At 38.9% G+C, this 27743-nt stretch overlaps 1 gene segment (V, D, J or C); it reads right to left on the bottom strand.

Annotated features, from left to right (window-relative positions):
• Nucleotides 1-229: 229 nt before the first annotated feature.
• LOC102152421 lies at nucleotides 230-27743 on the bottom strand. The segment is given in 5 exon segments: nucleotides 230-828; nucleotides 3158-3193; nucleotides 6705-7034; nucleotides 14403-14479; nucleotides 27664-27743. Coding segments are annotated over 5 exon segments (666 nt in total).

The raw sequence follows: 27743 nt of genomic DNA, 5'->3' as shown, positions 1-27743 counted from the left end.
ATGAGTATGAATCTGCTGACCTTTGAAGGGGAAATAACCTGGGCATATTCACTGGTTATGGCTCTCCCGGGGCCAGTGCCCCAAAGAAAGCATCATAAGGATTACCTCAGGGCAAGAAGTAGAAATGTGGAGTTGAGCAGTATTACAACCAGCACTGAATTGGAAGTTGTCATGGTCCCTTATCTTGGACTCTCAGATTGCGCCAAAAGATAGTACACAGAGGCAAAAGTCGACATTTAATTGTTTTTATTGTGCCTATTATGTAAGACAGTACAAGCTTTAGGTAGCAAAGATGGCAGGTTCTGGATGTGTAAATAGGCTTCCAGGCAGTTATCCAGTTAAAGAGCCCTGGGGGATGTGACTAGAAGCTATATGCTGGCTGTACTCAGAGGCATGGGTACTGGGTAGAGGGAGGAACCGGTGGACATTAAGGAGAGAGCAGTGCTGATGCCTCTGTGAATGGCCCCCGGCCCCACCACTGAGTCATGGCAGAATTTGTTCTTGGTGCAGAGTGGAAGTTTCTGTTTGCCCAGGGGTTTGTAAACCTGTTCTGCAATAATGACACAATTGAAGAAGACACATGTGAACTGAAATAACCCAAAACTCTGGTTTTGGCAAGCCCAGTTAGATCCTCAGCAAACACTTTTAGCGACAAAAGCCAATGGACCTTTGGTGCCACCATGTGTTAGGAACTCTTCCCATTGCCACAGGGCGCTGGTCTCCTAAACAGACAGAAGGCGGTGATGATGGAGTACATCAGGCTCTTGAGGAAGAGGAGGAGGTAGGTGTAGTAGGCAGAGGTGGTCTTCAGCTGTAGCTGTAGTATGTCTAAAAGAAGTCATTTATTAGTATCTTCTGTTCTTTTGAAAGATGAAGGCTTATTAATGAGAGACAGGTCACATTATACATTTCTGATCTAGGTTGAAGGGACACCCCAACAACAAAACAACCTGATAGTAAACTATCCACCACCACCATCACCACCAAGACAACTCAGAATCTAGCTTGTATATCAAGTCAAACAACAACCTCCAGGAAATTCACCTGCAATATTACAAAGTATTACAAAGTAAGATTAGGTCTTAGATGAATGAGTCAACCTGAAGAAAGCACTGGTGGTAAGTAACTTTTACTATTTCTTCACCATGTCTCTAAGTAATAATAGCTAATATGGACCACTAATGCCAAACATTTAATCTGAGAGCTTTGTGTGCAAAGCTTTAATATGTTACTTAATTTTTCAGTAACCCAGGAGATTATTTTCATTCCATTTCACAAATAAGTTGAGGACAGAGAAGCAACTTCCCTGATGTCATACGACTACTGAGTCCCACAAGCCAGATTTTATCCCAGCAACGTAATATCCAAGAACACATTTACCTATTCTGTAATTCTGAACATCCACGTGCAATAAATACCCCGACAATAAACAGTTAAGCATAAATATAAAGATGAATTGCTGATTTAGAAGCATTTTAGCCATTACACATCATGCATTAATGAGATTTGTAACAAGGGGACAATCTTTGGAAATTTGGTTGTACTCACAGTGGAGTAGGTGGGAGATTTTAGTAAAGAGGGCACTTGTTGCAATGAGCGCCAACTAATGTATGAAGTGTTGAATCACTATATTGTACACCAGAAACTAATATTACACTGTATGTTAACTAATTGCAATTTAAATAACTTAAAAAATAATAAGGTGGAAGAAAGGGGTTAATTGAAATTCTCTGCAACTTTAAGAGATCAAACTCATTCCCTTGTCTTTCCTGAATACCTTAATTATAGCTATGATGTAATAGGATAATTGTCTTTAATATCCTCTGAGATTTTGAAAAAAATATTTGATATGAAGAAATAATTAATGACAAGGATGGTGGACCAGACTGGCTACTCAATGAACTACAAGGCCAAGTCTGTTCCTGTGGAAATTTCTTCTACATGCTTTATCTTCAGGGCGAAGGAACTCCAGAATCATTAATCCTTGGTGTGGAAAGCTAATTCAAGTTGTACTGTATTCATAACTTCTTGCCCTTGGCTAGGTAATATGTTAGCTAAGTTCTAGGAGCCCCTTGGGATGGGACATGGAAGGCATATGAGCAGGGTCTGATGAGAGCCAATGATATACCCCATGATAGACATTCCACATATGTGACATTATGTCTTTAGTAGCTGAGTGAAACGTTGTTCTTGTTATCCCTGCTTGGCTCAGGAAATGTAACTACTGTACCTGCATTCTTGCAACTAATAATTAAAGAACTGGGATTAATGCCCAGTCTGTGGCACTGGAAGCCCTGCACTCACACTGATTCCCCATGTGTGCACCTGTCTCAGGGCCTTGGCTTTGGGATTTCTTGGTCTATGATGACATCACAGAGGAAGAATAGAAAACTGAGTAAGTGGGGCAGCCCCGGTGGTCCAGTGGTTAGCGCTGCCTTTGGCCTAGGGCGTGATCCTGGAGACCCGGGATCTAGTCCCACGTCAGGTTCCCTGCATGGAGCCTACTTCTCCCTCTGCCTGTGCCTCTGCCTCTCTCTCTCTCTGTGTGTGTCTCATGATTAAATAAATAAAATCTTAAAAAAAAAAAAAAAAGAAAACTGAGTAAGTGTGTGAATTGTTGATTCAGACAGTCTGGGTTGAAGCCCCAGATCTCACTGTGTGGTGTGGTGCAGGGATTGAATTCTTTTTAGCTCATTGCCTCATTTGTAAAATGGGAATAAAATACTTCCAGTGAGTATTAAGAAAATTAAACAAAATGCACTCACAGTGCAGCACAACACCTTCTGTACAAGAACCTCTTAATGTCAGTTCATATAATTAACTACCAGCAAGAAGAAAGACTTAAAAAAAAACTTGATACCATGTTTTCCTCAGTCAGTAGAAAAAAAGGCCACAGAAATTCCTTCATTGTTGAAAGAATTCAGAGCACATCACTGCACCCCTAATTCATAGTCTTCTCATACCCAACCCAGTATTTACTGTGTGAACATGACTCCTGAGAAATGACGGATTGACTTCAAATATCACTCAGTCTATTTTGCAAGAGCCAGCCATTCTGAGGTTTCTCACTGAAGCCAGGGGAGTTCAAAGGGTGATTTGGTCAAGGAGGAAAAGATGCTATAACATAACATAAAGGCAAACATGGACAAAAACTTACCATCATCAGTTTTTGTAGAATTAATAGCAGTGAGCTCTAAAACAAATGAGAGCAAATATTATTCAAATGTTTATAATCATTATTTGACATGTGTCTATGTTGTGGATAGAAATATAACCGAGGGATCCCTGGGTGGCGCAGCGGTTTGGCGCCTGCCTTTGGCCCAGGGCGCGATCCTGGAGACCCGGGATCGAATCCCACGTCGGGCTCCTGGTGCATGGAGCCTGCTTCTCCCTCTGCCTGTGTCTCTGCCTCTCTCTCTCTCTCTGTGTGTGACTATCATAAATAAAATAATAAAAAAAAAATAAAAAAAAAGAAATATAACCGAGAGGAGAGTCATTACAAACATGAGTCCCACAATTCCAGAAATGCTTGATTTGATTCTGTGTAATTCAGTAGGTCAACTCATACATTGTATTTTGGCGCTTGAAGATGTTGAAATTCATGAATGATGCGGTTTTTTCCCTCTTTTCTCACAACTAGAGGGTAATGTCTAAGACTATCTTGTTTTCCATCTATGCTCATAGCTCCCAGCCCAGTGCTTGCTGCACTATAGGTGTTCTATAAATATTTGTGAATGGAAAAATAACCAGAAACAGTGGCTTCTGTGCAGTTGTCAGCACCCACTGTTGACATGAAGGGTTGTTATAAAATGAATTCAAATGAATTTGCCCAAGCCTAGAATTCGCAGTAAAATCTTACATGTTTGAAGAAGTTTGGTTGTTTGATTTAGGTAAATTTCTGTCTAAGTTAAAGAGGAAAGCCTTACCTTTCCAAATCGTGTATGCCCCATTATTCCCAACTCCCAAATGATCTTCTGAAGTGGGGATGCTGTTTGCGGACATGACAATAAAGCTAATGAAAGCCAATTCCTATTGGGTGATTATTACTGTGCTAGGCACCTACGTGCATTATCTCATCTGATCCCCCAGGGACAACGATATGAGACAAATTTGGAAAACTCCATGTTAGACTTGAGGAAATAAGTTTTAGTGAGTAATTAACTAGCCATGAGTCATACCAGTGACTGGCAGAGCCAGCATTCAGAGGTCACTTGTCGGGGTTTAGATGAGCTAGAGCATGTGGAAAGTACTTTGTAAAATAATCTATAGAAATCAAGCATACTTCACCATTGTGGACTCCAGGCATCATCTCTTCCCGATATCATAATGAGTCTTAGCAAATGACCTTTTCCTTGCAGAAGCTCAGCATTTCAGTGTACTTCTTTCCAGGGACAGAAGATAGACCGAGTAATAAATATAGGTTTCTGAATATATAAAACCTGAGGTGAGAGTTGCATTTCTCTATAGTGTAAAAAAAAAATGCCCAACATACATGCAAAGACAAAATTCCTTTGACCATCGGATGTAGGAAGAGAAAGTTACAAGGTGTTTTGGTTTATTTTTTTTCTGCTGGATATGTTCTTGTCCACACAAAGACATGGTTCTGGTGTGCAAATTGATGCACTCCACAAGCCTTATTTTGGTGTGTTCTTAAAAAAATGGGTTTGAGGTGTAGGCTTTAGGGTACACCTAGGGTACCCTAGGGTAAGTCCTCGAAATAAAATATCTATATAATTATGTTTAGATGTTAAAATATCAAGAACTGACTTTAAAGTGTCTTAAAGTCCCTTTCTTTTCCATACAATGGCTTTACCCATTAAAAGAGAAATAAAAATATCTCTCCACCATGCAATGATTGATGTAGGGTTAACAATTTGATTAGGGTTAACAATTTTTCAAATTAAAATCTGTGAGTGTACCCTAGATTCGCTTTCTCCATCAAACTTGGTTGAAAATTTGGACCAGATAGTTTTATCTGTTCAAAATCACTTTGTGGATTTGTACTTACACATTCTATATATTTTCAGCTTTCACAAAACCAAAAAGAACAAACAAAAAACTTACAAGCAACAGCATTAGAAATTTGATGATGAAAGGCATTAATAGAAATGCCCTCATTAGCTTTGTTTCTAGGAGAAGACTTCGGGAGACATTCCTTTCAGAAATTAATTCTCATGTGAAACACATCATGAATAAGAATTTCTCCCTTTTCTGTAATCATCACCATGGAACTTATTATAGTATATTTTTACTTTGATTACTATAAAAGTTAATACCTAAAGAACTTCAGCCCAGTGATTAAACTTGTGCTTCGCTCATTTGCCTTCTCTCTGTTTCTTAGCTATAGAAATAAAAAATTAGGGCTGTTTGTAAAATCGGTTCAGTTATTTTAGGCAAAGATAAACATAAATGCAATAAACATGAATAAATACACCCATGTCATGCTTTCAAAATCAAGCATTTTCACTGACATGTTTGCATTTCCTCTTCATCACATGCCAGGACAAAGCAAAGATAAGTGTTTCATCCTAATTTGATCATTGGAAAAACCAAGGATTCAAGAAGATATAGATTACCTTCAGGAATTCTGAGTGGCATGCTGCAAAAGTCTTTGCACGTCTTGTTATGTGCGTGTTCCCCACTGCTTCCCAAGGGCTTGTGAAACACAGGGAAAAGTGCAAACTGGTTCCTTCTTATGGGTCCTCTGAGGCCTTGATCTGTGATGTTCATACTCATGACTTGACTTCTCAGCCCAGCGAGTTACTGGACCACAGCTGGGCCAGTCACATTCAGCCTTCTGCCCACACTGTCTAAATATGTCCATACTCTGCACCAATGAGCTTAATTTGGGACACCATACCTGAATCATGAGTGACCCTGAGTGATTAGGAAAAATATGTTCTCTCTACTGTAGTGATCCTCCTTGGGAGAGTGGTTCATCCTGCATCCCTTCCAGACCTGGCACATGCTAGTATTACAGTAAATTTTTGCTGAGCAACATTTATCAAAGTTAAGAAATATGTTCATTGTGTAGAATGAAAAATGTATTTACACATCAGCCTCACCCAAACTTTATTTGCCAAATTTTGCTTTATGGTGATATATAAAATTCAAATCTAAAAACCACAGGGCCGTACTAAACCCTCAGCACCCAAATTATTCTATTTTTTGTTGAGTTGGGATCTGGTTCCGTCAAATGAATAGCATTTTGCCACCAACTCATCATTGACAGGTTATACCTGAGGTAGACCAGATTGAAGTAAGAGGGGCTTTGACTTCTGAGTAGAACATTCCTGAAAGATGTGTGATTGTTTTTATGTCTTGATCAAGTAAGATCATCAAAAACAGACTCTCTTCTTGAGCATTTATGTTGTGCAAAGTTGCGAGATGCTTTCATGTGCATTGTTTCATTTAATCCCTACAATGACCCTAAAAAAAAAAAATCACTGTACCCTTCATATTTTGAATGAAAAACTGAGGCAACAAAGGGTAAGTGAATTTGTCTTTTTCCTTTTTCTTTTTTAATGTTCCAAAACCATGAATATTTCAATCCATGGGGGGAAAAGCAGCACATTTATGCTATCATTAACAGTTTAGAAAGATTTCTATTTGTTTCTTTTCATTAATATTTCACAGAAAAGCTGGAGTATTTCCTTCAAAAAAAGAGCACTGCAAGATTATATTTCTATTTCTATATCACATACCTTTCTTCATTGAACGATAAAGAATCTCCTTATTAATCCCTTCTTTATTATTCTCGTGTGTGATGATACATTGTTGTTCTTCAGCCATTGACTTTTTTGCCACGGTCAGCCAGCTGAATTTCATGAATGTGTCATTAGTCTTCACGGTGTCTCCCTGCTGGGATTTCAGAATCATTTGGCCATTCTTCTCTTTCCAATGTATCTTGATAACTTCAGGGAAAAAATTCTCAACAAGACAAAGATATGTTCCAGTCTTATGGAGTTTTATTTCAGCAATTGAAGGGAAAAAAATTGTGGGCTTGGGGGAAATGTCTGTATCAAGGCTTCTATCTGTGAAGGAAAATGGAATATCAATTAATAACATTATTAGAGAAAAACAGACATTGTGTACTTTAGAACCACTTAGCACAGAGTGAAATGAAGGAAACTTGCCATTGAATTAGTGCTTATTATAGTCTTCCATCCACAATGAGTTATGAGGTATTGATTGTTCTTATTTTCAGTGGGAAAATAGGTACCAGAAATCATATAACTTGCCTCAAGTCACAGCTATTAAGTGGCAGAGTCTAGATTAATATATGAGATTTTATTAAACAGTACACACTCCTTTTATATGGGAATCTACTTCCATGTGTACTTGACAATCTATCAAGTTGATCTTTAAATCTTCAGATATGAATCCCATACGCACTTCTGAAGTATGGAGGTCTCCTACTTGATTGTTCTGATTGTAAGACTGAGATGTCTTACATCTGAACAACTCCAGGGTTTTGAGTAGGACAATGTTTATAACTGCCTCCCAATTATTTACAATGTCTTGAATTTGGAAGCTAAGGGGCAGTATTTCCAAGACTGCTATGAAAAAATATTATTTTCAAAAATGCCTTTATATTAACTTTATCAAATAACGCACTTATCAGAATCTTGTTTTGCTTTGGAAAATGTTTACCAAAAGCACATTTTATTTTGGAATATCATTTGTAGTTTAAGTATAACTAAGAAGACATAATTTATTTTGACTTCTAGAATTCCCCTCAAAGTTGAATGTGCCCTAAAAAGCTGCCAAACAGTTTTAGAATGCCACAATATACTGTGATTTCACCAGCTGAATAAAGTACACATAAAACTGGTATAGTGTTAAAAGTTATGATTCCAGAGTTTCTTGCAGATAAAATGTCAAAATATATATCAAGATATCATAGTTTTAAAGGTCATGTCACTTGAATGTTGGTATGTTACTTAATTATACATTTACTGTTAATTTAATGGTTGAAATTACAAATGTTAGAACTCTCTTAAAATTGATTTCCACAGCTCTTTCTAGTGTTTTTATTATCTTCTCTTTGGACTAGTTTAATAATTCAATTTCTTAAGAAAAAGGGAATTGGATTTCTCATTTGATAAAGGAAAGGGAAAAAATTTTTAGGGGGGGGCTCTTAATACTCTATTTTTTGAGGGACTGGATAATGCAAGAGAATTTATACCTGGGTGGCAAAGCTCCTGATTTTTATACTAAATCAGCAGGGAAACAGTGAGTTCTTATTCATGGTTTAAGTAGATTTAGGTCATAACATGCTTATTTTAAGTTTATACATCTTGCTTTGAGAAATAGTATTTTATTAATTATAATAGTAAGGCACTGTACAATCTCCAACCATATGCTTTGCTTGTAATTTAAAAAGCATGTTAAATAAAGATCAATTTTTCAATTGTACATGGTAGTTACATAATTTTAGCCTCTAGTCAATATATTAAGGAATCTAATTTTCATCTTAGAAATTTTGTTTTTTATAGGAATACTTCTGATTTGTTACACTTAAGAAATTGAAAATCAAATGATGAACTTGAAAGGTTTCAGGATAATAGTACACGTTTTAACGCCCTGTGACTTTTCCTTAGCTATAGTCTTGATGTTTTATTCTTTTGGATAAAATTAATCTTGAACTTCCACAATTTTGTCAGTAGAATGGTTGACTGAGCCATTCCACTGTTTAACTTGTTTAATTTGATTGCTAGAACATACATTGATTAGGCAGTCAGGTGGAAAAAAGAGGTCCAGAAACTTGCTTTTCAGTTTATGAATTCATATGTGCCTATCATCACAACCACTAAGGAAAGAAAGATATATTTATTTCATTTTTTCAATGTTTCAATTTTCATCTTTGTGAAAATTCTTGAAAATTTTATTTGAGTAGACCTAGTATGCTAGAAACATCCCTGTGATATATTTTCCCTCATTCAGGCAAAATTTCATCTCTAAGGCTAGTGAAGAATGAACAAATATAGTAGATTGAGTTTAGGGGGAAAACTTAGCTTATAACATCCTTGAATATGTTTACACAGTTAAATGTTTTGATACTTGTTATTAATCATCCTCTGACTAAATGAAAGTTTAGCATTTTTTTGTTCATTCTTTTTCATTGGTTATTTTTGAAGTCAAATAAATAGGACGTTCAAACCTCTTTACAAAACTTTCTTTTCTTAAAGATCTTATTTATTCATGAGACACACACAGAGAAGGGCAGAGACATAGGCAGAGGGAGAAGCAGGTTCCCGGTGGGGATCCTGATGCAGGACTCGATCCCAGGACTCCAGGATCACGCCCTAAGCCAAAGGCAGACTGCTCAACCACTGAGCCACCCAGGCATCCCTCTCTAGCAAACTTTCAACACAGAAATCCCAAATGGCCCTAATATCTCCATCCCTTAGGGACCCCCAGTTAGCTCCTTGTTAATGTCTTCTATGCTAGATCAAACAGCAACTACCCTTCCCCCCAAGGACTAGGACAGAGTCCTTTACCTCCCCAAGGATCCTGCTGCTATATGTGACCAAATTGGGAACAATCCTAGAATTCTGAGCCAGCACCAGCACCTAGCCAGCAGCCCCTGCCTCATCTGCCTCGCCTCCCTATCTTATACTGAGGAATATAAAGAAATTTACCTGTAACCCTGAGCTTTGTGCCACAACCAAATGCTTTGATTTTGCTCTAGCCATACTAATCTTGCCTGAAAAGCTTTTATAAAAATCTCTCTTTGTGCCTCTTTTAAAATTGCGCTTATATTTTTTCAATATTACATAAATATATAAAAATGGACCCTGCTAACATTAAGCAAAGATGAAACTCAAGAAAAATCACGTTAGAAATGAACATAGTCAAGAATTGATGAAATAACCCCTCTCTGCCTGGGCAGCTTGGGTCTGTCTTTCTTATCTGACTCACACAAATTGGAGAGTATGATTTCACTTTTTCTCATCATTTTCTTGGCCCTTAGAAATCTCTTTCCTAAAGGTTTTCTTGTATGATATAACTCCTTTACTTGAGATATACAGCCATGATTTCTTTTATTTTCAAAGAGGAACAAAGAATATTTAGTAAATATTCAATATTTTTACAGGTATTTTTTTTCTTTCTACAAATTGAGGGGTGGGTATCTTGTTTGACTGTAAAGCAAGCTATTTCCAGAATCCAATCCCCACTAACTGGAGACCAAATGAGTTGTTACAGGGTCTGACATCTTAATGATAATCTCTTAACCTATTTATTCCTGAAAGATCACCTCTTTGAACTCAATATTATCTTAACAGTTTCTAGGGTATTGATTTACAGTTATGAACTGCTCATCAGAGGATACTATTGGATACTATTTGGTTTGGTCTTTCTGCAGCTGTCCCAGAATAAGTGGAAAGTCAGCTCTAAGTTATGCAATTTAGTCATGCATGTTGTATACTAGCTCCAGTTCTTCTGCTAGCTTCAATATTTCCAGCAAATTGGGGAGGTGGAGCAAGATGGACAGCCTGAAGGAAAAATCTACGTTTAATTGGGGTTCCAGAGGGCGCCGGAAGGGACAGAGGTCCAGAAAGTGTATTTGAACAAATCATAGCTGAGAACTTCCATAACTTGAGAAGGGAAACAGGTATTCAGATCCAGGAGATAGAGAGATTCCCCCCTAAAATCAATAAAAACCGCTCAACACCTTGACATTTAATAGTGAAACTTGCAAATTCCAAAGATAAAGAGAAGATCCTTAAAGCAATAAGAGACAAGAAATCCCTAACTTTCATGGGGAGAAATATTAGTGTAACAGCAGACCTCTCCACAGAGACCTGGCAGGCCAGAAAGGACTGGCAGGATATATTCAGGGTCCTAAATGAGAAGAACATGCAGCCAAGAATACTTTATCCAGGAAGGCTCTCATTCAGAATAGAAGGAGAGATAAAGAGCTTCCAAGATAGGCAGAAAATGAAAGAATATGTGACCACCAAACCAGCTCTGCAAGAAATATTAAGGGGGATCTGTAAAAGAAAGAGGAAGTCCAAGGAAACAATCCACAAAAACAGGACTGAATAGGTATCATGATGACACTAAATTCATATCTTACAATAGTAACTCTGAATGTGAATAGGCTTAATGACCCCATCAACAGGCTCAGGGTTTCAGACTGGATAAAAAAGCAGGACCCATCTATTTGCTGTCTACAAGAGACTCATTTTAGACAGAAGGACACCTACAGCCTGAAAATAAAAGGTTGGAGAACCATCTACCATTCAAATGGTCCTCAAAAGAAAGCAGGGGTAGCCATCCTTATATCAGATAAATTAGTTTATCCCCAAGACTGTAGTAAGAGATGAAGAGGGACACTATATCATACTTAAAGGATCTATCCAACAAGAGGATCTGAATGTGCAAGCTGCCAAGTATATCAATAAATTAATAACCAAAGTTAAGACATACTTAGATAATAATACACTTATACTTGGTAACTTCAATCTAGCGCTTTCTACACTCAATAGGTCTTCTAAGCACAACATCTCCAAAGAAATGAGAGCTTTAAATGATGCACTGGACCAGATGGAGTTCACAGATATCTACAGAACTTTACATCCAAACACAACTGAATACACATTCTTCTCAAGTGCACATGAACTTCCTCCAGAATAGACGACATACTGGGTCACAAATCAGGTCTGAACCATACCATAAGTTTGGGATCGTCCCCTGCATATTTTCAGACCATAATGCTTTGAAACTAGAACTAAATCACAGGAAGAAGTTTGGAAGGATTTCAAACACGTGGAGGTTAAGGACCATCCTGCTAAAAGATGAGAGGGTCAACCAGGAAATTAGGAAAGAGTTAAAAAGATCCATGGAAACTAATGAGAATGAAGATACAACCGTTCAAAATCTTTGGGATGCAGCAAAAGCAGTCCTGAGGGGGAAATACATCGCAATACAAGCATCCATCCAAAAACTGGAAAGAACTCAAATACAAAAGCTAACCTTACACCTAAAGGAGCTAGAGAAAAAACAGCAAATAGATCCTACACCCAAGAGAAGAAGGGAGTTAATAAAGATTCGAGCAGAACTCAACGAAAAAGAGACCAGAAGAACTGTGGAACAGATGAACAAAACCAGGAGTTGGTTCTTTGAAAGAATTAATAAGATAGATAAATCATTAGCCAGCCTTATTAAAAAGAAGAGAGAGAAGACTCAAATTAATAAAATCATGAATGAGAAAGGAGAGATCACCACCAATACCAAGGAAATACAAACTATTTTAAAAACTTATTATGAGCAGCTATACGCCAATAAATTAGGCAATCTAGAAGAAATGGACGCATTTCTGGAAAACCACAAACTACCAAAACTGGAAGAGGAAGAAATAGAAAACCTGAACAGGCCGATAACCAGGGAGGAAATTGAAGCAGTCATCAAAAACCTCCCAAGACACAAAAGTCCAGGGCCAGATGGCTTCCCTAGGGAATTCTATCAAACGTTTAAAGAAGAAACCATACCTATTCTACTAAAGCTGTTCAGAGAGATAGAAAGAGATGGAGTACTTCCAAACTCATTCTATGAGGCCAGCATCACCTTAATTCCAAAACCAGACAAAGACCCCACCAAAAAGGAGAATTATAGACCAATATCCCTGATGAACATGGATGCAAAAATTCTCAATATTTCCAGAAAATTTGTTGCCAATACAGAAAGAAGATTGAATGCACTAATGTCAAAAGGACTTGTACTTTTATAGAAATACCCAAAAAATCACACTGCGAGAATTTAATAAATGTGTATTCGGCATGACTTACCTGATCTTGTGTGAGGGAGAGAGGTATTTTAATGCCATGATTAGAAGCTGAATCATTGTTTTCCACATGAGTAGTAATACAAATTATGAGCTATTACTAATTAAGCATTCATGTAAAGAGTCTATTTAAAAGGTCAAGCTACAAAAGAGTACATATCAGAATATAAAATTACAGCTTAATGTTTCAAATACCACATAATAGTCTAAACCATGCTCTTTGGCATGGACGAGTCTCTGTTGGATCCCATTCTTTGCCATAGTAACAAGCCATGTGACGTTAGGCAAATAACTGAACTTCTCCAAGCCTGTTTGCTCATCAGTGAATTTGGAATAAGAGTATCTTCCATATAGGGCTGTTGAGGAATGAGAAAATGCACTAAGACCTGTTCCTCAAAAAATCTTGGCTGCTATTATGATTCTCCTTAGTGGGATGGTTTCAGGCCATTTTATCAAATTCTTCCACTAAACAAAATATATGGATTTTATTTTTTTAGATTTTATTTATTCATGAGAGACAGAGAGAGAGAGAGAGAGAGAGAAAGAGAGAGAGAGAGAGAGGGAGAGGAAGAGACACAGGCAGAGGGAGAAGCAGGCTCCATGCAGGGAGACTGATGTGGATTCGATCCTGGGACTCCAGGATCACTCCTTGAGCCAAAGGCAGACGCTTAATCACTGAGCCACCCAGGCGTCCCAATATATGGATTTTATAAGCAACTGGTATTACATAAATTAAGAAAACAGAAGAGCTCATGAATCCAAGATGTTCTGTGTCTCTCACACCCACCAGCCAAAACAACATAGGACTCAATGAAGCCACAATCTAGAATAATTGCCCTTTAGACTAGAGGCTTTTTGAGTGTTGAGACTGTGTCTTCTTCACCCTTTTATCTCCAGCATCCAGCAGAGAAACTGTCTTTAATAAATGTTTGCTGAAACAATAAATGAACAAATGAAAGTGTAAAACCATGCAGACAGACTCTTTTTATGGACTCTTTGGAGCTGAAGTGGTTTACTGAGCTCACAAATTTCATTAAACTGGACCATCTTTAGGTAATATCCCAAGACTAGCAGTAGCACAAATTTTGACCAGCGTCAGCCTCCCCCTAGCTAGAGTAATAAATGGGATTATTAATGTTCTATAGTCATTTACTGTAAGAGTTAAATTTTTTACACTGCTGTTAAAGACATCAAAAGTAATCACTTAGATTTTGCATGTTATTAGAGAAACATGTTATCATTAAGAAAGGAGCACTATTAATACTAGAGGTACTTCATCAAAGTGTTTCTCACTTAAGAGACCAATTAGAAGAAAAGCATCTTGAACGAATAGCACACACAACCGATTTGTAGGCACGGTCCTAAAAATGATTTTAACTTCAAGCCTGAGTCTATTTTTGAGTGCATGCATATATTTTCTAAAAGTAGAATTTTAATCTGCTTACATGTAGAAAAGTAAATAAACCATTTGAAAAGTAGTTGTGTTTCCATGTAGAGGGACCCGTAGCTGCAAAATTACTGTCCATGTGCTGAGGTGATTCTACATTATTTTTTCTAAAAAACAGCTATCAGGTTTTCATTCACAAGGTCAAAACAGAGCAAAGTTACTTACCTGGAGGAGTTACTATGACCTTAGTTCCTTGTCCAAATATCTTGATCCAGACTGAGTTATCACAGTGGTTAGAGCTTCTACAAAAATGTCAGCCTTCTCTTGAGGTTTGTGGCATGACCAACAGTAAAACCTTTTACTGGCAATTTGATCTTCTGGATTCTCTTGGAAGTCCTTCAATATAGGCTTCATAGCATCTGATATCTTGTAAGTTTTCCTCACATTAATTGACAACAGTGTCTGTTTTCCAATGAGGCAGTAATCACAGAAACAATAGGAAACAGAAACAATAAAAGCAAAAGAAAAAAAAGAAAGAGAGATTGGGAGTAACTGGTCAACCAACTACTTATATTAATTACTAAGAAAAGTAGTCTGTGAATTAAGAGGTTTTGATTTCCAGGTGTTCAATTGTGTGCAGCTGCTCAAAGATTGCATCAAAGGAAAAGCCCTTTTGTTCTCACAAACACCAGATCTGCTCCGTTAGTAATTTGGGATTGTATTTCTGAAGGAGGAAACTCTTCAGTAACCAAAATGCAAACATGCCAACAGAAATATACTTGAGAAATGTGAACGATGTTTTCTATTTTTTAATCAGGTACTTGTACATCTTACCAACATGATTCTTTACCACAGAACATAAAGACTCCTAACTCTGGGAAACGAACTAGGGGTGGTGGAAGGGGAGGAGGGCGGGGGCTGGGGGTGAGTGGGTGATGGGCACTGAGGGGGGCACTTGACGGGATGAGCACTGGGTGTTATTCTGTATGTTGGCAAACTGAACACCAATAAAAAATAAATTTATTATTTAAAAAATGATTCTTTACCACATAATGCAAAATGCGGGAATAATCTGTGTAATGACATTATTTTTCCTAGAATAAGAGGAAATTTGTGGAAGTCTATCCTATTTGAAATAATAGATTCTTATTTAAAGCAAAATTTGAAAAAAATTCCAGTTCTCTGATACATTGAAAGAAGCAGCCCCTTGAGAGCTATTCTATGATCTTTAGCAAATTATGTGTAGCTGTACTTCTGTGGTCAACTAGCTTTGGACAAGGCATTTGCCATCCCTGGGTTCTCACATCTCACATTTGTTGTGTGGCCATTGAGCTATGTATGTCCAAAGAGCCCTTCCTATTCTGAGTTTATGAAACTTTGATTAAGAGTAGGAAAGGTGGGAACCCTGGGTGGTGCAGTGGTTTGGCGCCTGCCTTTGGCCCAGGGCACGATCCTGGAGACCAGGGATCGAATCCCACGTCGGGCTCCCGGTGCATGGAGCCTGCTTCTCCCTCTGCCTGTGTCTCTGCCTCTCTCTCTCTCTCTGTGTGTGTGTGACTATCATAAAAAAAAAGAGTAGGAAAGGTCTGCTGTGGTTGAACAAGTGAGGATGTAGTTGAGTGTTAGTAAAAGAGAAGGTTTTCTTACAGGTCCCTTCTGACTTTGTGACATTGTGAGATCTCAGCAGGCACAATAGCAGGTGACTTAATTGGACTTGAGGACATTATTGATTATCAAGCAAAAGACTCTGCTGTCTCTCTCTTTTTTTTATAAATTTATTTTTTATTGGTGTTAAATTTGCCAACATATAGAATAACACCCAGTGCTCATCCCATCAAGTGCCCCCTTCAGTGCCCATCACCCAGTCACCCCCACCCCCCGCCCATCTCCCTTTCCACTACCCCTAGTTCATTTCCCAGAGTTAGGAGTCTCTCATGTTCTGTCTCCCTTTCTGATATTTCCCACTCATTTTTTCTCCTTTCCCCTTTATTCCCTTTCACTATTTTTTATATTCTCCAAATGAATGAGACCATATAATGTTTGTCCTTCTACGATTGACTTATTTCACTCATCATAATACCCTCCAGTTCCATCCACATCGAAGCAAATGTCTGTTGTTTCTCTTATCTGTGTCCAAGCCAGAATTGGGCTTGTTTTACAGATAATATTGGTTGAACCATATAGGATTCATTTCAGGGGCTCCCCTTCTTTTTGTTAATGCCATGCATAATAGGCTGCTCCAGGGAAACCCCAGACAGTTTGCAACCTATGTGGGCCATTCCCTCATATCTTTAGTTAAAGGAGACTTGATCCTTAGATATTCTTATTTTGCTATCTGTATCTGAAAAGCAAAGGAGAGAAATCAGAGCCATTTGAACAAGTTGACAGTGGACATAAAAACAGTGAAGAGACAAGAAAGGGGTTTACTCAATCTACAAACCCAAGCTGAAGACACATGTGCATCCATAGGGTTGGCATTGCCAATGACTACTCAGAATTTTCTCCAAGATGGGTATACATCAGGACTGGGGAGGCAGTGACACCCCTTGTTCTCCAGAAGCAAGGATGGGGGAGGAAGGTTTGCTTTAGGACTAAGGAAAGATCTCATTATGATCTGTTTCAGTGTCATTTTATTATGTTCCTGGTATAAAGAACTATCAGATCCCACTAGACCTCACCAAAACACCTATGTCGTAAGAATTCATTATTATCTCCTCCTTGGTAATAACATTCTTGCGTTGTCCTTTAGGTTTTGCTTCAAACACACCTATCTTTGAGCACCTTTTCATTCTAAGTGATAGTATAGGTAGCTCTATGCCTATCATGAGAACTGGAAGAAATGTCTTATTACTGTATGATAACAAATGAGATAATAATCTCACATTAGGCAGAAGTGTAATGTGCAATAATTAAAAGTGTAATAATGTTATTAAAATCTAATTACTGTATAATAACAAATGAGATAATAATCATACAACTTTATACATATAGATCTGTAGTTTGTAGAAAGTTCATACAGTTTGGTGAATATTAAAATTACTGTAATTATTGCTTCAGATGTTTCTATATTCTAATGTGAATGAAGAAAAATCTTGGAGCAAAAATATCCTCTGGTTTATTATTCTCAACTCTTTTACTATTCACAAGTTTTAGCTTTTCAAAATAAAGCAAACTTTACTGTTGTTTGGAGGATAATGTAAGATGTGACTTTTCAAGAGTCCCTGAGCTCCTGTGTTAGCTGAGATGGCTCAGTGAAGCATTTTAGTAGTAATGGGAAAGGACACAGTGATGTGTTGACCCTGTGCTAGAACTGTCCTGTATGGAACCTCCCGTAGTCCCCAGAAACCCTATGAGAAAGATTTAGTAACTTTCCTGGATGGTGCTGTGAGTTAAGTGGCTGAGTAGGAATTTGAAATTCAGATTTCTTTCTTTCTTTTTTTCTTTCTTTCTTTCTTTCTTTCTTTCTTTCTTTCTTTCTTTCTTTCTTTCTTTCTTTCTTTCTTTTTCTTTCGTTAGCACACCATTTTACACATTGAGTTTGGCTTCTTTCCCAATAAACTCCTCATAAATGGAGAAGTAAAAAAATCAAGACACTAACAAAAGCCAGCCTAGGACCCAGAGAGGTAGGGATAGATGATAAAGTGTTCTTATCAATAGAAATGTCACAGGCTGGATCTGAAAGTCCTACCTCAAGCTTTGCTGAGGACACAAATGTAGGAGAAAGCCCTGTTTAGAGAGTGAGCAGGTCCCTCTGGGAGGTAGAAAGGAGCATGTAAATGTTTAGAGGGGTGTGGAGTTGTGGAAGGGTTTTTGTTCAGTGGAAGTGGAGCATTTCCATATGGTGCATCCCAGCAGGCACAGTAATACAGCCCAGCATCTGCCTCATTAACTCGGTGTATCCTGAGACTTGCTGGCAAATCCCTCTGTAGTTTCCTGGCTTCGTATCATCTTTCCTCACTAACACTTTGTTCATGGACCACATTTCCATTTGAGGAAATATATACAGAGTTTGTTGTAGAGGCTGGTATGACTTCTGTAGGTACCAATACAGTATATATATACTGTATTGGTACCTACAGAAGTATATATATATATACTTCTTAAAGGCACCTGTTTTTATTCAGCATTCTAAAAGTTCTGTGTTTCCTTGTTTCTTGGTAATAGATGGTATGAGCTGTGTTATTAAAGTGTTTCCATTTGTATGTGAGAGAAAAACAAAAGCAATGATCAGTGAAATTTTGACATTTGTTAAAATAGTACACATTTGTTCTCTATTAAGGAAAAGCTTGGGATCTGAGATTCACATTTTCTTCCTGAAGAATTCAAGGTCATGACAAAATTTGTCAGCTTAGTTTGAATGACCAGGTGGGATTTCTGCTGACACTTACTCTTTGTGGTCACATTGTTGAACAGCCCTCCTCTGCTCCACCCCCAGCACACATTTCTGACGTGCATGTCTTCTATTAAGCCCTATTCGGGGGAAGGGAAGATGGTGGAGGTATAGGGGACCCTTGATTTGTCTGCTCTCTGGAATTCAGTTGGATAAGCATCAAATCATTCTGAACACCTGTGAACTCAATCTGAGAGCCAAGAAAGCAATAGCCGCAATTCTACAAATAGAAAAGCGACCACTTTGTGTAAGGTAGGAGGTGTGGAGAAGGGAATCTGGGAGGATATATTGGAAGAGAGACCATGTGGGGACAGAACCTCTGGCAGCCAGCACTGGAAAGTGATAGAGCACCAGGGTATGAAATCAGAACTTTTAGAAGTCCAGCTTTGGTGAGATACACCCTGGCTTGACAGGTGCTCAGGTAGCAAAGGGGGCCAAATCCTAGGTGGGAGAGTGTGTCTCAGGATCCTCCGGGTCACAGAAAGAATACGAGTGTCTACAGCAGAGTTCCCAGACATTAGAGCAGGGAAACCTGCTGCAATCAGTGAGCCCAGGAGTGGGCTCTCAGCTTGGGATAGCCAGAAACCAGAAACAGCAGCATAGTTGGGCATCTGCTCTCTGAGCAGGGGCCCAGCAAGCAACACAACAGGCAAGATCCCCTTCCCCTTCTCATCTGGGAGGAGTGGCATTAGTGGGAGCTGCAGGAGCCTGCAGGGTTTGGAGACTTGAAATGGGATTGCGTGCTTGAGATAGAAATGCTTGTCACAGGCTGGGTGAGTGCAGAGTGCTGAACGGGACTAGCGAGACAGTAGTGATTCACTGCTTTTCCCTGAGAGCACAATGAGGAGGAGGGGCAGGTGTGAGTTCCCAGCTCTGGGGCTGGAGATCTGGTGCACAACCAACGTCATTTTGATTTCCATATCCCAAAGTGGTGTGGAAAGGCTTCCGGGAACACAAGCCACAAAGAGCAATCTGGAGCTGCTTACACTGAGCCTGGCCCCACCTGGCAAGGGGGTGGTGCAAATCCCTTTGGGGTAAAGACACCTGATAATCAGTGCAACAGGCCCCTCCCCCAGAAGATTAGCAAGAACATCTGGCTATTGCCAAGTTTACCCATCATACAGAGCAGTAAAACTCCACTGCTAGGGGAAAATAGTATATTGAATTCATGTTTTTTTCCCCTCAGGATTCTTTAGTCTTTCAGTTCAAAAATCTTTATCCGTGTAAAGAAGGGGGAGGCGGGGGGGGGGAGGGGGGGAGGGCGGGGGGAGGGCGGGAGGGAGGGCGGAGGGCGGGGGGGGGGGGAGGGAGGGGAGGGAGGGAGGGAGGGAGGGAGGGGGAGGAGGGAGGGAGGAGGGAGGGGGAGGGAGGGAGGGAGGGGGAGGTCGGGAGGGCGTGGGGGAGGGCGGCGGGCTGGATGTCGGGGGCTGGGGCGGGGGCTGGTTACGGGCTTGCGCGGGTCGTCCTTCCTTCCGTCCTTCCTTCTTTCTGCTTCTTTCTTCTTCTTCGTTTTTTCTTTCTTTCTTTCTTCTTTCTTTCTTTCTTTCTTTCTTTCTTCTTTCTTTCTTTTTTATTTTTTAAAAGATTTTATTTATTTATTCATGAGAGACACAGAGGAGAGAGGCAGAGACACAGGCAGAGGAAGAAGCAGGCTCCATGCAGGGAGCCCGACATGGGACTCGACCCTGGGTCTCCAGGATAACGCCCGCTGGGCTGAAGGCAGGCGCTAAACCATCGAGCCACCCAGGGATCCCCTAATTTCTTTTTTTTAAAGATTTTATTTATTTATACATGAGAAAGAGAGAGACAGAGACAGAGACACAGGCACAGGGAGAAGCAAGCTCCATGCAGGGAGCTGGATGTGGGACTCAATCCTGGGACTCCAGGATCATGCCCTGAGCAGAAGGCAGATGCTTAACTACTAAGCCACACAGGTGTCCCTTCAACTAATTTCTTATTTTATCAACTCTTTTATTAAATCGATTTTAAGGGATATATATATATTTTAAGGGATATATATATATATTTATATATATATAAATTTTTTCTTTCTTTACAATTTTGGGACCTAATCTCTTCTAACAATCAGACAAAAATACACCCATGATCTAGTGTATTCCTTTGTTCTAGTCATCTGTTTGATTATATTCTCTTTTTTCCCCTTTTTCTTCTTTTTTTTTCTTTTTTGGTTTCTGGTCTCTTCTGATTTGTTTAGGGTATATTTTTGGGGGGCTTGTTGCCATTTTTGTTCTATTACTCATCTATTCTTCTCTTGACAGAATGACAAGATGGAAAAGTCACCCCAAAAAGGAGAACAAGAGACAGCACTAACTACCAGGGACTTAATCATAATGGATAAAAGTAGATGTTGGAGCTAGATTTCAGAATAAGAATTATAAAGATAATAGCTGGGCTTCAAAAAAGCATAGAGGACACTAGAGAACCCCTTTATAGAGAAATAAAGGAACTAAAATCTAAACAGGTCAAAATAAAAGGGTATTACTGAGATGCAATAAGAAATGGAGGGTCTAACTGCTATGATAAATGAGGCAGAAGAGTCAGTGATATGGAAGACAAAATGATGGAGAATAAAGAAGCCGAGGAAAAGAGAAATAAACAACTGGTGGATCATGAGGGGAGAATTTGAGAGATAAGTGATACTATAAAGTGAAAAAATATTAGAATAATTGGGGTCCCAGAGGAAGAGGAATGGAGTGAGTCAAAAAGTATATTTGAGAAAATCATAGCTGAGAACTTCCCTAATCTGGGGAAGGAAACAGGCATTCAAGTCCAGGAAACACAGAGAATTTCCTTCAAAATTAACAAAAACAGGTCAACACCTTACATGTAATAATGAACTTTGCAAATTTCAGAGATAAAAAGAAAATCCTGAAAGTGGTTTGGGACAAAAGGTCCTTAGCAGAAACATTAGACTGGCAGCAGACCTATCCACAGAGAGCTGGCAGGTCAGAAAGGACTGGCATGATATATTCAGGGTGCTAAATGAGAAAAATAAGCAGTCAAGAAGACTTTATCCAGCAAGGGTATTATTCATAAAGAACTTCTAGGACAAACAGAAGCTAAAAGAATTTGTGATCACCAAACCAGCCCTGCAAGAAATATGAAAGGAGATCCCTTAAGTGAAGAGGGTGCCCAAAACTAACAGACCAGAAAGAAACAGAGACAATATACAGAAACAGTGACTTTACAGGTAATGCAATGGCACTAAATTCATAGTAACTATTCATTCAATAGTTACTCTGAATGTAAATGGGCAAAATGCTCCAATCGAAAGACACAGGGCATCAGATTGGATAAAAAAGCAAGACACATTGATATGCTATCTACAAGAGACTCATTTTAGACCCAAAGACATCTCCAGATTGGAGATGAGGGAGTGGAGAACCATTTATAATGCTAATTGACCTCAAAACAAAGCTGGGGTAGCAATTCTCATAACAGACAAGTTAGATTTTAAACCAAAGACTTTAATAAGAGATGATGAGGGACACTATATCATACTTAAAGGGTCTATACAAGAAGAAGATTTAACATTTATATATATTTATATTCCAAACTTGGGAGCAGCCAATTATGTAAACCCATTATTAACAAAGCTAAATAAACACACTAATAATAATACAATAATAGTAGGGGACTTTAACACCTCACTCACAGCAATGGACAGATTATTTAACCAGAAGATTAATAAGGAAACAAAGGCTTTGAATGACACTCTGGGCCAGAAGGATTTAACAGATATATTCATAGAATTCCATCCTAAAGCAACAGAATATGCATTCTTCTCAAGTCACATGGAACATTTTCCAGAATAGATCACATACTGGGTCATAAATTAGGTCTCAACCAGTACCAAAAAATTGGGATTATTCCCTGCATATTTTCAGACTATAGTGCTTTCATAATTGAACTCAACCACAAGAGGAAATGTAGAAGGAACACAAATACATGGAGGTTAAAGAGCATCCTACTAAGAAATGAATGGGTCAACCAGGGAAAGAAGAATTTTAAAAATTCATGGAAGCAAATGAAAATGAAAACACAACCATTCAAAACCTTTGGGATGCCACAAAGGCAGTCTTAAGAAGGAAGTATATAGCAATACAAGCCTTTCTCAAGAAACAAGAAAAGTCTCAAATATACAACCTAACCTTACACCTAAAGGAGTTGGAGAAAGAACAGCAAATTAAGCCTAAAGTAAGCAGGAGAAGATAAGTAATAAAGATTAGAGCAGAAATCAATGAAAAATAAACCAAAAGAACAGTAGGACAGACAAATGAAACTAGGAGCTGATTCTTTGAAAGAATTAATAAGATGGATAAAGCACTGGCCATACTTACCAAAATGAAAATGGAAAGGACCCAAATTAAAAAAAATCATGAATGAAAGAGGAGAAATCACAACCAACACTAAAGAAACACAATTATAAGAACATATTATGAGGAACTATATGCTAACAAATTAGGCAATCTGGAAGAAATTGATGCATTCCTAAAGATTTACAAATCAAAACTGAAACAGGAAGAAATGGAAAACGTGAACAGACCTATAACCAGCAGGGAAATTGAAACAGTGTTCAAAAATCTCCCAGAAAGAGTCCAGGGCTAGGTGGCTTCCCAGGGGAATTCTATCAAACATTTAAAAAAGAATTAATACCTATTCTTTTGAAGCTGCTTCAAAAAAATAGAGTGGAAGGAACTTGCAAACTCTTTCTATGAAGCCAGGATTACCTTGATCCCCAAACCAGAGAAAGACCCTACCCAAAAGGAGAATTACAGATGGATATCCCTGATGAACATGGATGCAAAAATTATCTCTATGGTACTAGTCAATAGGATCCTACAGTACATTAAAAGGATTATGCATCATGACCAAGTGGGATTTATTCCTGGGTTGCAAGAGGGGCTCAACATCCACATATCAATCAATGTGATACACTACATTAATAAAAGAAAGTAATGAACCATATGATCCCCTCAACAGATACAGAAAAATCATTTGACAAAGTAGAGCACTGTTAATTGATTAAAATTCTCTCCAGTATAGGGATAGAGAGAACATACCTCCATATCACAAAAGCTATATACAAAAAGTCCACAGGAAACATCATTCTCAATGGGAAAAACCGAGAGCTTTTCCCTCAAGGTCAGAAACATGACAAGGAAGTCCACTCTCGGGATCCCTGGGTGGCGCAGCAGTTTGGCGCCTGCCTTTGGCCCAGGGCGCGATCCTGGAGACCTGGGATTGAATCCCACATTGGGCTCCCGGTGCATGGAGCCTGCTTCTCCCTCTGCCTATGTCTCTGCCTCTCTCTCTCTCTCTCTCTCTGTGACTATCATAAATAAATAAAAATTAAAAAAAAAAGGATGTCCACTCTCATCACTGTTGTTCAACATAGTACTAGAAGTCCTAGCCTCAGCAATCAGACAACAAAAAGAAATAAAAGGCATCCAAATTGGCAAAGAAGTCAAACTCTCACATCTTTGCAGATGATGTGATACTCTATGTGGAAAACCCAAAAGTCTCCACCTTGAAATTGCTAGAACTCATACAGGAATTCAGCAAAGTGGCAGGATATAAAATCAGTGCACAGAAATCAGTGGAATTTTTGTATACTAATGCTGAGATAAAATAAAGAGAAATGGGGATCCCTGGGTGGCGCAGCGGTTTAGCGCCTGCCTTTGGCCCAGGGCGTGATCCTGGAGACCCGGGATCGAATCCCATGTCGGGCTCCCGGTGCATGGAGCCTGCTTCTCCCTCTGCCTGTGTCTCTGCCTCTCTCTCTCTCTCTCTCTCTGTGACTATCATAAATAAATAAAAAAAAAAATTAAAAAAAAATAAAGAGAAATGAAGGAACTCTCCCATTTACAACTGCACCAAAAGTATAAGATACCTAGGAATAAATCTAACCAAATGGGCAAAGGATCTGTACTCTAAAAACTACAGAATGCTCATAAAAGAAATTGAGGAAGGCACAAAGAAATGGAAAAACATTCTATACTCTTGAGTTGGAAGAACAAATATTGTTAAAATGTCTATGCTCCCCATAGCAATCTATACATTCAATTCAATCCCCACCATCAACATTTTTTACAGAGCTGGAACAAATAATCCTAAAATATGCATAGAATCAGAAAAGACCCCAGATATCTAAAGGGGTCTTGAAAAAGAAAACCAAAGCTACTGGTATCACAATTCATGACATTAAGCTCTATTATAAAGCTGTCATAATCAAGACAGTGTGATACTAGCACAAAAAAACAGACACATAGATCAATGGAACAGGATATAGAACCCAGAAATGGACCCTTAACTCTATGGACAATTAATCTTTGACAAAGTGGGAAAGAATATCCAGGAAAAAAGACAGTCTCTTCAACAAATGATGTTGGGAAAATTGGACAGCCACATGCAGAAGAATGAAACTGGACCATTTTCTTATACCATATATAAAATAAAATGAATGAAGGACCTAAATGTGAGACAGGAGTCCATCAAAATCCTACAGTAGAACACAGGCAACAGCCTCTATGACCTCATCCAGAGCAGCTTCTGCTAGATATGTCTCCAAAGGCAAGGGAGACAAAGGCAAAAATGAACTTTTGGGACATCATCAAGATAAAATCTTTTGCACAGCAAAGGAAACAGTCAACAAAACCAAAAGACAGCCTGCAGAATGGGGGAAGATATTGGCAAATATTTTATCAGATAAAGGGGTAGTGCCCCAAATCTATAAAGATCTTGTCAAACTCAACACCCAAAGAACAAATAATCCAGTTAAGAAATAGGCAGAAGACAAGAACAGACATTTCTCCAAGGAAGACATACAATGGCCCACAGATTACGAAAAATGCTCAACATCACTTGGCATCAGAGAAGTATAAATCAATACCACAATGAGGTACCATCTAATACCAGTCAGAATGAATATTATTATCAGAATGGAAATATTATTCAGGCATCAAATAATTAAATCTTGCTGTTTGCAACTATGTATATGGAACTCAGGGGTATTAAGCTAAACGAAATCAGTCAATCAGAGAAAGACAATTATGATCTCACTCGTATGTGGAATTTAAGAAATAAAACAGAGGGGATGCCTGGTGGCTCAGTGGTTGAGCATCTGCCTTCAGCTCAGGGCATGATCTCATGGTCCTGGGATTGAGTCCCACATCAGGCTCCCTGCATGGAGCCTGCTTCTCCCTCTGCCTATGTCTCTGCCTGCCTCTCTGTGTCTCTCATGAATAAATAAATAAAATCTTAAAAAAAAAAGAAATAAAACAGACGAGCATAGGAGAAGGGAGGGAAAAAATAAAAGAATATGAAATCAGAGAGGGAGACAAACCAGAAGAGACTCTTAACCGTAGAAAACAAACTGAGAATTCTGGAGGGGAGGGCGATGGGGGATGCGGTAACTTGGCAATAGGCATTACAGAGAGCATGTGATGTAATGAGCACTGGGTGTTAAATACAACTGATGAATCACTGAGCTCTACCTCTGAAACTAATAATGCACTATATGTTAATTAACTGAATTTAAATAAAAATTTAAAAAATTTAAAAAATAGCCTTGCTTTGATTATTCTTGACTCTGCAGTCATGTGTCCCTATAGAGGGACATAGACTCAGCCTATGACATCCAATTCCACAGTTGAACTCAGGGCCTCCATATGTCTGTGTTCTTGTGAGGAGAGAAGCACCTGCTGTTGTGACATCCACAGTCTACCTGTGCTAGTAGCTTCATGGGCAGGGGTCTCATGTCACCCTGCCTACGCTGACAAAATGAGATCAAAAGTAGGAGCCTTGGTGAATCCTCTGCCATGGAAAAACACAGATCCTGGTGGAATGTCAGGGATCACCTAGTGTTACAGGAAGTCGCCTGCTGTTTTCTTCAGAACTGTGTCATAGGAGGGGACTCAGGGTTCAGTGTCTCAACAGTCCTGGTCAGATGATCACAACTCATGTGGCTCCTACTTGGAATGAACAATGGTATAAAACAGGGGACCCCTCACTCACAGCCCAAGAATGTGTTTGACAGCGGGAGCATGTGTGTGCAGATGGACGTTTTCCTTCCATTAGCTGTGGCCTATTGGAAGTGAGCAAAGTTGGCTGTGGTTTAACTGTCCTTATTTCATCTTTCAAACCCCGGGGCCACCTCTTGCACAGCCTCAACTAGCAGGGGCCGGTTTGACCTCAAGCATTTTCCACGAATCAACCGCATTTGATAGAGCGCATAGATAAAACAAGCCTGAGAAAATAAAGCTCCATCACCACACCAGTGGTCTCCTGCCACTCACACTGTCTCCTGTACCACCACCCTCTTCCTCTCTCTGCACATCCCAATCCAGGGCAGCCCAGATCCAGTTGGGGAAGGAAGGTACTGAGGAGTCGGAAGCCACAGGAGACACTGCCTAGGAGCCCCAGCAGGGATATCAGCCCACTCAGCTTTCCATCATTTGCTGGTTTCCTCTCTGTGCCTCTGTGCTTTCCACATGCTGAAACAGTTCCAGAGCTCTAAGTAAAGTCCCAGTGATTTGTCCCAAAGAAGCTGATAAAATTCTTAAGAATCAATAAGTAGATCGAAATTAAATTTCCTCTTCCTTGCATCCAGTGGGTATTACGTTGTTTCCACATAGGAACCTCTATTTGGTTTCCAACAGAATCTGTTTTCACAGAAACTGAAGCTGATTGTAAATAAAAAAATCTTTCCCAATTTTAAATGAGACATTGTTTTATTCTAATATGTAAAAATTTTTACTTCAAAAATATTCATTAGAAAAGGAGACAAACAAACCATCATTTATTTCTTCCCTCACCAACCAGGCATTGAACATTTTGTTTTATACTCATGTTTGTAGAAATATACACACACATATAAATGAATGTCATACTTGTTAGTGTTATTACTCCTGGAAATCATGGTCTAAGGACTGGACAAATATTGCATATAAAAAAGAAATAGAAATGGACTCAATGTATCAAAAGATGATTATCCTCATCAGAGACAAGCAAACTAAGACCATGATGAGATGCTATTTTTTCACCTGTCAGATTAACAAAATTGTGATGTTTTACAGCACTGTCCTGACATCATCATCTTGGAAGTGCACAACGGCGCTATCTCTATCAGGGTAAGCTGCAATACCTACCAACAT

Source organism: Canis lupus, chromosome 18 (assembly GCF_011100685.1).
Source record: "Canis lupus familiaris isolate Mischka breed German Shepherd chromosome 18, alternate assembly UU_Cfam_GSD_1.0, whole genome shotgun sequence".
NCBI lineage: Eukaryota > Metazoa > Chordata > Mammalia > Carnivora > Canidae > Canis > Canis lupus.
The sequence above is the reverse complement of the archived record's forward strand: the minus strand, read 5'-3'. Positions and strand labels throughout refer to the sequence as shown.